This window comes from Pleurodeles waltl, chromosome 9, assembly GCF_031143425.1.
Source record: "Pleurodeles waltl isolate 20211129_DDA chromosome 9, aPleWal1.hap1.20221129, whole genome shotgun sequence".
Taxonomy (NCBI): domain Eukaryota; kingdom Metazoa; phylum Chordata; class Amphibia; order Caudata; family Salamandridae; genus Pleurodeles; species Pleurodeles waltl.
Window position 1 is genome coordinate 664740496 of NC_090448.1, and position 13729 is coordinate 664754224.

Consider the following 13729-nt stretch of genomic DNA (forward strand, 5'->3'; position numbering starts at 1 on the left):
ACTAAGCTTCAATAATTATTTCTAGAAATGCTTATTTAAAAAAAAACAAAAAAAAAACAAAAACAAAAAAAACACTTCCCAAAGTGTGAGTTCCCAAATCATATTTAAGCAAGGATAGTGTGAAAATATAATTGCTATCTTGGTTAAGGGTTTGGAATTAAGGGTTAACGTATTATGGGCATAGGAACGTAAAGACAATTAGTAAAGGCTACAGGGTTTGGACTTTAGGGTAAGGATTTGAGTTATGGGGTTAACATTTTTATCACATGCTCTTATGTCTGTTAAAAATTCCTTCTTGAATACATTTTCAAATAATCTAATTACGCATTGTACTTACAACATAGGAACAACTGGAAATATCATCACGTCAGACATTTGAAGAAAGATACAAACAGGGGCCATTTAATTCAGAGACAAAATCACTTTTTTATTATAAATAAATGTTGGTTTTAGTCATGAGATTGTGTTTGGGCTGCTAAAGGATAATGCGGTGTTATTTTAATTAGCTGTCTGCCGCCTTCTCTGTTTCTGCTCCCACTTCCATCGGCTCCGCTGCCTTGCTTTCTGGAGGCGATTTAACTGCAACTGTACCCACTTTGAGTTCCTCAACCGTTTCTGGTGTTGCCTCGGTTTCCTTTATGCCATCCTTAGATGTGTCACTGGCCATAATTGTTTCAGCAGCTTTTAATGCCTGGTGTGAAGAAAAAGAAAGAAAAACTACAGATCTGCAATTTGTACTCATCTCTGTAAAGATTATTCATCATTCTGCATGTGAATATATTGAACTGGTTGACTCCAAGACAGTGTTTTAGTGTTACAGCAAATACTTATATGCATATGTTCACCACACAGACGCTCAAATGCATGCTTTATGTCTTCTTTCATGAACGTTTCTTTTATAACCCTTTAATTGGAAACACTGTCAACCTGTGAACCCACTACTGTGCTTACCTTCTTTAATGCTCTTTCTGATAGAGACCATCTGTAATGAAATGCCTCCTTGGCATGGTTACCCCCCTGACTTTTTGCTGATGCCAAGTTATGATTGAAAGTGTGCTGGGACCCTGCTAAGCAGGCCCAAGCACCAGTGTTCCTTCTCTAAACTGTACCTTTGCTTCCACAATTGCCACAGCCCTGGCACTCAGATAAGTCCTTTGTAACTGGTACCCTTGGTACCAAGGGCCCTGATGCCAGGGAAGGTCTCTAAGGGCTGCAGCATGTCTTATGCCACCCTGGTGGGGAGAAAATGAGTAAGTCGACATGGCACTCCCGTAAGAGTGCCATGCCAACCTCACACTGCCTATGGCATAGGTAAGTCACCCCTCTAGCAGTCCTTACAGCCCTAAGGCGGGGTGGACTATACCACAGATGAGGGCATATGTGCATGAGCACTATGCCCCTACAGTGTCTAAGCAAAACCTTATACATTGTAAGTGCAGGGTAGCCATAAGAGTATATGGTCTGGGAGTTTGTGAAACACAAACTCCAAAGTTCCATAATGGTTACACTGAAATCTGGGAAGTTTGGTATCAAACTTCTCAGCACAATAAATGCACACTGATGCCAGTGTGGAATTTATTGTAAAATGCACCCCGAGTGCATCTTAGAGATGCCCCCTGAATATCAATCCGACTTCTAGTGTGGGGCTGACCAGTTTCTGGCCACATGAGGAGAGTGCCTTTGTCACTCTGTGACCAGGAACAAAGCCTGTACTGGTGGAGGTGCTTCTCACCGCCCCCTGTAGGAACTGTAACACCTGGCGGTGAGCCTCAAAGGCTCACCCCTTTTGTTACAGCGCCACAGGGCATCCCAGCTAGTGGAGATGTCCGCCCCTCCGGCCACTGCCCCCACTTTTGGCGGCAAGGCTGGAGGAGATAATTAGAAAAAAAAGGAGGAGTCACCCTCCAGTCAGGACAGCCCCTAAGGTGCCCTGAGCTGAGGTAACCCCTGCCTATAGAAATCCTCCATCTTAGTTTTGGAGGATTCCCCCAATAGGATTAGGGATGTGCCCCCTCCCCACAGGGAGGGGGCGCAAAGAGGATGTAGCCACCCTCCAGGACAGTAGCCATTGGCTACTGCCCTCCCAGACCTAAACACACCCCTAAATTTAGTATTTACTGTAACCCCAAAACTCAGGAAATCAGATTCCTGCAACCTGAACCAAAGAAGGACTGCTGACCTACAAGCCTGCAGAGACGACGGAAGACGACAACTGCTTTGGCCCCAGTCCTCCCGGCCTTTCTCCTGACTCAAAAACCTGCAAACAGCGACGCATCCAACAGGGACCAGCGACCTCTGAAGCCTCAGAGGACTGCCCTGAATCCCAGAACCAAGAAACTCCCGTGAGCAGCGGCTCTGCTCAACAACAAGCAACAAACTTGCAACTTTTCTACAACTTCAAAGGCCTCACTCTTGCTGCCGGAAGTGTGAGACTTCACACTCTGCACCCAACGCCCCCGGCTCGAGATCCAGAGGACCAACACCACAGGGAGGACTCCCCGGTGACTGCGACCCGTGAGTAGCCCGAGACGACCCCCTCTGGACCCCCACAGCAACGCCTGCAGGGAGAATCCAGAGGCTCCCTCTGACCGCGACTGCCTTTAACAAGGGACCCGACGCCTGGACCAAGCACTGCACCCTCAGCACCCAGGATCAGGATGGAACCGAACCTCAGTGCAGGAGTGACCCCCAGACGACCCTCTGCCTAGCCCATGTGGTGGTTGGCCCGAGAAACCCCCCTGTGCCTGCCTGGACCGCTAGAGTGACCCCCGAATCCCTCCATTTTTTCCTATACAAAACCTAATGCCTGCTTTGCACACTGCACCCGGCCGCCCCTGTGCGCTGAGGGTATGTTTTGTGTGCCTACTTGTGTCCTCCCAGTGCTCTACAAAACCCCCTGGTCTGCCCCCTGATGATGCGGGTACTTACCTGCTGGCAGACTGGAACCAGAGCACCCCTGTTCTCCATAGGCGCCTTTGTGTTCTGGGCACCTCTTTGACCTCTGCACCTGACCGGCCCTGAGCTGCTGGTGTAGTAACTTTGGGGTTGCCTTGAAACCCAAACGGTGGGCTGCCTATGCCCAGGAACTAAGACTTGTAAGTGTCTTACTTCCCTCACAATCTAACCAATACTTATCTCCCCCAGGAACTGTTGATTTTTGCACTGTCTACTTTTAAAATAGTTTATTGCCATTTCAACAAAGACTGTATATGACATTGCTCTAATTCAAAGTTCCTAACTTACCTGTGTGGAGTACCTTGCATTTTACGTATTTACTTCAAATCTTGAACTCATGGTTCTTAAAATAAATTAAGAAAATATAGATTCCTCTATAAAAACTATTGGCCTGGAGTAAAGTCTTTGAGTGTGTATTCCTCATTTATTGCCTGTGTGTGTACAAGAAATGCTTAACACTCTAATAAGCCTACTGCTCGACCACACTACCACAAAACAGAGCATTAGAATTATCAAATTTTGCCACTATCTTATCTCTAAGGGGAACCCTTGGACTCTGTGCACACTATCTCTTACTTTGAGATAGTATATACAGATCCAACTTCCTACACCATCTAGCTGAATATTCTTAATCTTTTGAATTTTCCCCAAGTGTCAAACTTGATCTAGAATCTATTCAGCAATTCTTCTGCAGGCCGGAAGGTGGCGCCTTGCGGCTCTGCACCAACACCATTGTGCTCTAGAAATGATGTGCAGGTCTATATAGACACCACTCCCATGCGCGGACTTCATTTGCTTTCAAGACTTTTCTTGTACCCAGATGTGGAGACCCCAAAGTGAATTGGTAGACAATATGCAGATTCCTATACTTGGGATCTTATTAATGGGTAGAGTCCAAACACAGACCGGGGAGGATGGGAGGGCCGGTGAGGAATCTGCAGCTAGATAGTCTCTCTACCAGAATGAGCATTACTGAAGGTAAGTAACGTATTCTTATGATAGAAACTTGTAGCCGCAGATGCCTCACCTTCTGAATATATACCAAAGCAGTACCTATTGGAGGCGGTCTGTGGATGGACTTAAACCAGAAAGTCCTGCAGGACCGAGCGCGCAAAGCAACCTTCTCGGCAGACTTGATTGTCCAGAAACTGGTGCTTAGTGAACGCACGAAGGGCTGCCCATGCAGCTGCCTAGCATATGTTAAGGACATGGATTCTGGGTGCTAATGCAGTGGGAGCTGCTCTGGACAGTGGAATGGGCTCGCAGACTTTCTGGGGGCTGTTTCTTTGCTAAAGTGCAGCAGATAATACAGAGCGCAATCCAGGGTGAGATGGTACACTTCTGCACAGCCTTGCCTTTCTTTGCTCCTGCAAATCCTATAAAGAACTGATAATTCATCGGGTGATCTTTGGTACGATCTATTTAGAAGTAGAGGATTCTTTTGGGGTCCAAGCGATGGAGTCTCTCCTCAGAGGGGTGAGGTAATCCATAGAAAGCTAGCAGAGGGATGGTTTGACCGATGTGGAATGCAGCCAACTTTTGATAAACACAGAGCTTTAAGTTCACTTACACACTGCCCAGGGGTGATGGCAACCAGGAACACAGTTTTGATGGTGAGAAGCCAGAATGGACAGCTGTGGAGGGTCTTGAATGGAGCGCATATCAGATAAACAAGGATGAGATCGAGGTCCTCTGAGGCATCATTAACTGAGAAGGGGGAAAATATGTTGCAGCAGTTTTAAAAGGCACAGCACAACAGGTGATTTAGACAAAGAGGGCTGATCAGGTAACAGAAAGAAGGTAGAGATATAACCTTTATCTGTACCAAACGTTTGGTGAGGAGAGGAGAGGAGATCAATCTGGTGACTGCTGCACCAAGCTTTAAATCTGTAACCATAGGCATACAGTTTTTTTCTTGGCTGCCAAGATGACATCAAGTACCTCCTCAGAAAGGCTGAAGGTGTTCAGCTGTTGCCGTTCAATCTCCATGCATGAATGTGGAGGCTGGGGGTGCTGGGCTGGAGAACCAGGCCCTCCTGCTGTGACAGCAGATCCTCCCAGAGTCCATCTAATCGGAGGACAGATGCTAAAGCCTAGGAGTTTTGGACATCATACTCTCTGTGTCCAGTTTGGATCCCTGGGATACCTTGGACCTAGTCTGTCCTGATCTTCTTGAGAACTCAGGGCAGGAGTGGTATCAACTGAAAAACATACAAGATTCCTAAGTGGAGGAAACCTGCCCCTTATTCCAGTACCCCCAACCACACACTTTTTGCCTGACATCCGATGCGACTGTGTGCTGGTATCCTGCTAAACAGGCCCCAGCATCTGGGTTCTTTCTCTAAACTGTACCATTGCTTCCACAATTGGCACAACTCTGACACATAGCTAAGGGCCAGATGAACAAAAAAAGCAATTTGCGACTTGCAAATTGCGAGTCCCTGCGACTCGCAATTTGCAAGTCGCAAATTGCTATGCAGTACGATGTCTCAGACACCGACTGCAACTCGCAATGGGGTCGCAATGACCCACCTCATGAATATTCATGAGGTGGGTCGCAAATTGCGACCCCATTGCGAGTATAGGCACTCGCTAACATGGAGGCCTGCTGACGTCAGCAGGCCTCCATGTTAGCGACCTGCCTTTTAAATAAAGCATTTTTTTTTTTTTTGAAGTGCAGCCCGTTTTCCTCACAGGAAAACGAGCTGCACTTCAAAAAAATCCGAAACCTTTAGTTTCGGATTTTTCAGGGCAGGGAGTGGTCCCTTGGACCACTCCCTGCCCTGAAAAAATAATATGGGGTCCAGTCACAAAGGGGAAGGGGTCCCATGGGGACCCCTTCCCGTTTGCGAGTGGGTTACCATCCACTTCAAGTGGATGGTAACTGCGACTACATTTGCGACCGCGTACGCGGTCGCAAATGGAGTTGCATACCACTCCGACTCGCAAATAGGAAGGGAACACCCCTTCCTATTTGCGAGTCGCAAATGCATATTGCGAGTCGGTAACGACTCGCAATATGCATTTGTGAATTGCAAACCCACGTTTGCGAGTCGCAAACGGCGATTTTCGCTGTTTGCGACTCGCAAAAGGGTTGCTACATCTGGCCCTAAGTCCCTTGTAAAAGGTACCAGTGGTACCAAGGGCTCTGTAGACAGCTGCTAAGGGCTGCAGCATGTATTATTCCACCCTAAGGGACCCCTCACCAAAACCATGCACACTGCCATTGCAGATTGGGTGTTTAGGTAGGAAGAAAAGGGTAAAGACCACGTGGCATCCCTCCCTGGGTGCCATGCACACAAACCACTACCTGTGGCATAGGTAAGTCACCCCTCTAGCAGGCCTTAACAGCCCTAAGGCAGGGTGCATTACACCACAGGTGAGGGCATAGCTGCATGAGCAAATATGCCCCTGCAGTGTCTACGTTCAATCTTAGATCCTGTAAGTGCAGTGCAGCCATATTGCGTACATGGGCCGGGAGGGTGTTATTACGAACTCCACAGCTCCATGATGGCTTCACTGAAGACTGAAAAGTTTGGCATCAAATTTCTCAGCTCAATAAATCCACACTGATGCCAGTGTTTGATTTATTGTAAAATGCACACTGAGGGCATCTTGGAGATACCCTCTGAAATTCACCCAACTCTCTAGAGTATGGCTGACCGGTCTGTGCCAGCCTACCACTAACATACGAGTTTCTGACCCCATGAGGTGAGAGCCTTTGTGCTCTCAGGTGTCAGGGACAAAGCCTGCTCTGAGTGGAGGTGCTTCACACCTCCCCCCTGCAGGAATAGCAACACTCGGTGGTGAGCCTCAAAGGCTCCTGCCTTTTGTTCTTCTGTCTCAGGGCACTCCAGCTAGTGGAGATGCCCGTTCTCCTCCCCCCCCCCCCCCCACCCCAGACCAAGCCCCACTTTTGGCAGCAGGTCCGGCAGAAAAATTAGTAAACACCAGGAGGAGTGTCCACCCCAGTTGGGACCACACCTGGCAGAATCCTCCATCTTGATTTGAAGAGTGATAGCCAATAGGATAAAGTATGTGCCCCCTTCCCCAAAGAGAGAGGGCACAGGAAGGGTGCAGCCACCTTCAGGGTTAGTAGCCATTGGCTACTGCCCTCTGACCCCATAATCTACTATTTAGGGACACCCCTGAACCTTGCTCTTCAGATTCCTGGTGACCTAAAGGAGGAGGACTGAAGAGCCCCACCCGCAGTGAAGACTTCAGATGACAACTGACTTGGCCCCAGCTCTACCGGCCTGTCTGCAGCTTCAGGACTCCTGTTACAAAAGGCCAACACATCTTGCAGAACTAGCGACCTCTACAAACCAGAAGACTGCCTGTTCACCCAAGGGCCAAGAACTCTTGAGGACAGCGGCCCTATCCACAAACAAACCACCAAGGAGGAAATCAGAACTTCCCGGATCTGTGGGTCCTGCCCATTCTGCAACCGACGCCCATGGCCCAAGTCCAGGTGGTCCTCTGGTCCAGCGAAGGTCCCCAGGCGATTCTGACCTTGGGTCCACCGTGGGTTGACCCCTCCTGACCAACACCTGCAGCCTAAATTCAGATGATCCCCCCCGACCGACTTCGGTGAAGATTTCTGAAACCTAAAGGTACCCCTGCAGCCCCCTGTCCTTGGGGAGCCCAACCAACAGTCCAGCAATGCCCAGTGGGCTCTCTACTTACTTGTCCAGCCATTGGTCTTCTTCAGCCGACTCCCTGGGCCTGCAGCCTCTTTGTGAGCCCATCCCCCCCCCCCCCCGGGTTCCTCAATTGAAAAACATTGGGCCCCCTACGCTGTGTTTGCATCCTGCTTCCCGGTGCTGCTTAGGGGGTGTGCTTGGTGCTGACCTGTGGCCTTCCCCCTGGTGCTGACCTAACCCCCCCAGGTTTGTGCCCTGAAGTAACGGGTACATACCTGCAAGCCCAACACCAACTTTAACCTCCGCACCTGGCCTGCCCTGTGGTGCACCCTTGATTTCTACTTGAACCTTGCCCTGTGGGCACCCTAACCCCCAAAGACTGGGATCGTAAGTTGAGTACTTACCTGAAAACTGTGTTGATACTTTTCCTCCGTTAGGACTGCATTGCTTTCCATGAAAATTGCACCATCTACTTTTAAAACTGAAAAGTATTACTTACCTGAAAACTTTCATCTGTGAATTCTACACAAAGTGCATTTGATACCTGAAAGTGATACATTCTTGAAACTGTACTTACCTGCAACAAAGCTCCTTATGGTTCTAGAAATAAAGTAACAAATTATATGTTTTGATACATAAACATTGGCCTGGAGTTAGTCATTGTGTGTGTCTCATTTCTTGACTGTGTGTGTACAACAAATGCTTAGTACTACCCTCTGATTAGCCTAACTGCTCTACCACACTACCACAAAAGAGAGCATTAGTATTAGCCTCTATAAAGCCTCTGGGGATCCACTGGACTCTGTGCACACTACACCTTACTTTGGTATAGTATATACAGAGCCAGCTTCCTACACAAAGTTTCACCTGAGGCAGAATGCGTCTCCCAGCAAGAGATGCCTTGAAAAATCCAATGCACAGAAGTACAATATTGCATATTCTTGATTGAGGTGAACAAATCGAGCCAAGGTTCTCCCCTTTCGGGGAAGACACTTTGTACCACATCCAAGAAATGCTGCTGCTTGTGATCTGTTAGACGCAGATGGCTGAGTTTGACAGCCGTGCCTTTAAATGACCAAGCCAGATGGTTTGTCACAAGAAAGGTTCCCTGGCGGTCCAGCCATTTCCAGCGGTGCAATGCCTCCTAGCACAGGGTCTTTGACCACACCCTACCCTTTCTGTTGCAGTATCACATGGCGGTGTTGCCCATGAGCACCTGTACCAGCCTCCCCTTGATTGTTAGCAGGAAGGCTTTCCCCACCAATGGCCCTACTGTCCAGAAGGTTGGTATGGAGCTAGGACTCAGCCAGAGACCAGAGAACTCTGGTCCCCACCTCTCCCTGGTGGTTGCCCCAGCCAGAGGTGATGCATCAGTCACCACTGTCATCTCTAAGTTGGAAAGGGAGAAGAGTCTGCCGCTGTCCAGTCCAGTGGCTACCACTGCAGATCCTTGGCAGTCTCCTCTAAAATCTGGACATGGTTGGAGAGGTCATCTTGAAATTCAGCCCACTGGGACGTCAGATCCCACTGCAGAGCCAGCATATCCCAACTTATGTATTAGACCAGCAGGATGCAGGAAGCCATCAGTCCCAGCAGCCTCAGAGTCGAACTCACTGAAATTCAGAACTGAGGGTGAAAGATCAGATTCACAGCCTCAATGTCCTGAAATGCTTTTCCTTGTAGAAAGGCATGGAACTGAACCGCATTCAGAATGGCCCAGATGAAGAGGAGTGTCTGGCATTCACTATCAACATGTCAAAGTCACATCTGACTCCTTCCCAAAGATGACAGGAGTGCACTTCCTGCCGCAAAATAGAGGGATGGTCCTCTGTCAGTTGTTGTGTAGACTGTGGAAGGTGCAGCTGGGAAGAAAGGAAAGGTAAGGCGCAAACTTCACAAACTATTTGGAAGACCCACTTGTCTGATGTAATCATCTGCCAATAGAATCTGTAGATTCTGCCTTGCACCTGGTGGCTGTGATCCAATAAGAAGTTTAGCAGGAGGGACTGCTGGAGGCAGCAGATTGAGGGGCATGCTGATGTTGGACACAAGGCAGTGGGCACCACAGCATGTCTTGTGAAGCTGCTGGGGTGGAATAGGCTGGCGGTAAGCTTAGAAAGAGCCAGAGAGTGAGTGGTAGCCCTACTCTCCTTGAAACGATCAAGGGCAGAGTCAGCCTTATCCCCTAACAAGCGAGTTCCATTGAACAGAATGTGTTTCAGGGAGGCTCAGACATCCCCCAGAATATCGTAGCCACGCACTGCAACAGTGGTGCCAACAGCCTGTCCAACGGAGTCAGTTGCATCTAAGCCTCAAGAAATCATGAACTGGGCTGCTTCACAACCATCCTGAAAGACCTCAAAAAGAACAGGGCAATGGCCTTCTGGAATAGCAGGGAGGACTTTTGCCACTGAGGCCCAGCATGCATGAAAGTAATGGCTCAACCAACAGGAGGCGTTAATTGAATGCACAGCCAAATAGGCTGAGAAAAGACACTTTCAAAATGTCTTGACTCTGAAAGCCTGTTATGGGGAGAGGTAGGGAAATTATTAGGGTTGGTTTGGCAAGAAGCTTGCGCCACAAGGCTCTCTGCAGAAGGGTGCTGAGACAAGAAGGCTGGGTCATCTGGAGCAGGGCGGTAGTACCTGGCAATTTGACAGTTAACCAGGGGGCCGGGAAAAAAATTAGCTCAAGTCCCTAAAACAGTATCTGCCAAGGCCACATTAAAGAGGAGGAGAGGCTCAGAAGTTGTGTGGTCAGGCTGGAGGACTTCAGTCAGGATGTTCGTTTTCAACTCGATGGTGAGGAGGTGGAGGTCAAGTACTTCGGCTGCTCTATGCATGACCATGGTGTACGGAGAAGATTCTTCAGCAGCTGGGCCAACAGGGGAGAAAAGGACGGTTTCCTGGGAAGTATCAAGCCGACTAGCCTTCTGCAAGACCTCATACCAATTTGTCATCAGCATATGGTTGAACAAACTCATCATCCTAGTCATAGTCGTTTTCGGAGTCCGTTCCAAAAATGGAGTGTAAATATGAGGAAATGTTGTATATCATATTGTGTGATGGTGCAACCTCACCGTGTAATATACTTACCAACCCCTTTCGGACCCTTAGGTTTCTTCTGTCAAACCCTTAGCTTAACCCTGGGTAGCTGGGGCACTGAGCAGCAAGGATTACACACATGAACAAGTGTAAAGCATTTAAACTGAACCAAAACAGTTGAAGAAACCAATACGAGAATCAATTGGAAAACAATTTATAAAAATATACTGTACTATTATAAGAATTTAGACACTAGAACGAAAGAACAAGTTACTTACCTTGGGTAACGAATTACCTGGTAGAGACATATCCTAGTTGCAGATTCCTTACCTTAGAAATTCCCCCAGGCATCAGTCTGGATCTGGAGAATTTTTTTCAAGCAGTACCCCTGTGTGCTGATAAGTGGCTTTGGTCAACTCTACGTCGTCAATGTTGTGGGTTGTATATAGGCGCTACCAGGGCGCGCTGTCATCACTTTCTTTCCATGACTTTTGACGCCAGAAGTGCTGAGCCATGAAGAACACTGACCCTGGTTTGCCACAACTAGTGCTCTGAAAAGGAAGTTCCTGTCCCTAGAAATCGCAGAGCGGGGAGGATGGGTGGGTCGGTAAGGAATCTGCACTCAGACTATGTCTCCACCAGATAATTAATTACTGAAGGTAAGTAACTTTTTCATCTGATAGAGACTTCTAGTTGCAGATTTTTAACCTTAGAATAGATACCAGAGCAATACCATCCCCAGAGGAGGGTCTGAAAACCAAGATCATACTAGGAAGTTCTGCAGGACCGAACAGGCAAAGTACCGGTCTCTTCGGACCCGACTGTCCAGGCAGTAGTGTTTGGAATACGTGTGCAAAGATGCCCACGTTGCCTGGCAGATGTCCAGGACTGGAACTCCGTGTGCTAACGCAGTGGTTACAGCTGTTGCTCTAGTAGTGTGAACAGCCAAGGCTTATCTAGGACATATCCAAAACCACCATAGTCACACAGCACTTACACACATGAAAGAAAACACTCAGTGTTACACAAATAAAGGGACTTTATTTTGGTGACACAGTTACCAAAAATACTAGATAGGCAATAGCCCAACAGGAGGTAAGTAAACACACCAAATACGTACACTAGTAATCAGACATAGGCATAAATATCAATAGAAAACAGTGCAATAGCAAGAGACAATAGTGACCTTAGGGGGAGCCCAAACCATATACTAAAAAAAATGGAATGCAAATGCAGAACCCCCACTTAGGTAAGTGGAATTGGAAGAGGGAAGCTGGGGGAACTAGGAAACCCCAAAGGTACCACAGTACCCCTCAGCGACCAGGAAGAAAGGAGGAAGTTACTGGATTTTCCCCAAACCACCAAAAGGACTGAAAATAGGGATATTGCAACACCCAGAGAAGACTGCAAGAAACCAGCGGTGGATTCCTGAAGGGGAAGAGCTGAAAAAGAAGGTGACCAAGTCCAGAACTGGGAGATGTGTCCAGTGGTGGCAGGAGCCACTACCCACCCGCCTGTGGATGCAGGAGTTGGTCGACGGTAGGACGAAGACTGTCAGCAATGCAGCCCTGGAGTCAGGGAAGAGTTCCTGGAAGATGCAGTCGATTTCCCACGCTGGATGGAAGACTGCAGTCTGTCTGTGGTGTGGAAAAGCCACCAACAAGCCTTGGCAAAAACAAAGAGTTGCAGTAGATGAAAAGTGGAGCTACCAGGGACCAGCAAGGTCCACAACGACTCAACCCACTCAGGGGATTGGGGGGCCGGACCTCAATGCAGAGAGTCCACAGAAAGAAAGGCAGCCCCACAGAGGACCCACTGGAGGAGTCACAGAGGATCCCACACAGCTCAACTGGAGAAGGGTCTCATGACGAAGGAGTAGCACTCAGAGGGCTGTACACATCACAGGAAAGTGTGCTGAGGCTACACGGAGCCTGGAGATCCCTTGGAGGAGATGCCAACAAGCCGTGGTAGCTGTAAGAGACGCTGTGCACAGGGGTACTGTCCTGCATGGGAAAGCAAGGGCTTACCTTCACCAAAGTTGGACAGCTGGTAGAGAGGACCAATGGAATCACTCCAGACCACTACTCGTGATGCAGGATCCACGCAGCTCAGGATGAGAGGAGATCCATGCAGCCGGTCGTCATTGCAGTTGGTGCCTACAGATGCAGGGGAGTGACTCCTTCACTCCAAGGGAAATTCCCTTTTCCTTTGCATGCAGACTGAAGATTTGCTGCCCTCAGAGGATGCACAGCCGGGGAAATGTTGCAGAAGCTGGAAGGAGTCGTTGAAACAATATTGCAAGCAGAGTCTTCCTCATGGATGCAGACTGTCGGTTCCTGGACGGACCAGTTGCAGTTCCAGTGGCCAGAAGTCTAAGTAAACAATGCAGAGGAATCCTGCTGGAGTCTTGCTTGTCGAATCTGAGGACCCACGGAAGAGGAGACCCTAAAAATAGCCTTGGAAGGGGGGTTGTTCACCTAGCCAGGTGACCACCTATCAGGAGGGTGCTCTGACGTCACTTCCCTGACCTGGTCACTCAGATGCTCCCAGAGGCCTCAGGCCACCTTGGATTCAAGATGGAAGAATCAAGGGACCTTCTGGAGAAGCTCTGAGCACCACTCCTGGGGTGGTAATGGACAGGGGAGTGGTAACTCCCCTTTCCATTGTTCAGTTTTGTGCCAGAGCAGGGACTGGAGGTCCCTGAACTGGTGCAGACTGGTTTATGGAAGGAGGGCACAAAATGTGCCCTTCAAAGCATACTAGTGGCTTGGGGAAGCTACCCCTCCCAAGCCATGTAACACTTACTTCAAAAGGGAGAGGGTGTTACCCTCCCCCTTCCAAAGGGAATCCTTTGTTCTGTAGCAGGAGAACAGAAACCTGTCCGAGGAGTGTCAGCAGCGTGGATGGCCCGGAAAACCCCAGAAAGCTGGTAGGAGCAATGCGGGGAGCCCTTTAAGGAGAACCCAGAGTGCAAGGAATCATACAACCAATACTGGCAACAGTATTGGGGTATGATTCTCACATGTTTGATAACAAACATGCCAAGGTTCGGAGCTACTATTATGTAGATGGACATAGGTAGGGACC

At 48.7% G+C, this 13729-nt stretch overlaps 1 protein-coding gene across 5 annotated transcripts in view; it reads right to left on the minus strand.

Annotated features, from left to right (window-relative positions):
* Positions 1–409: 409 nt before the first annotated feature.
* SYMPK (symplekin scaffold protein) overlaps positions 410–13729 on the minus strand; it is a 1084618-nt gene continuing 1071298 nt past the window's right edge. For all 5 annotated transcript variants that reach the window (XM_069207742.1, XM_069207740.1, XM_069207741.1 and 2 more), the window contains one exon: positions 410–691. In XM_069207742.1, the coding sequence (XP_069063843.1) occupies positions 503–691 (189 nt within the window). In that variant the 3' untranslated portion in view covers positions 410–502. The remainder of the gene's footprint in view (positions 692–13729) is intronic.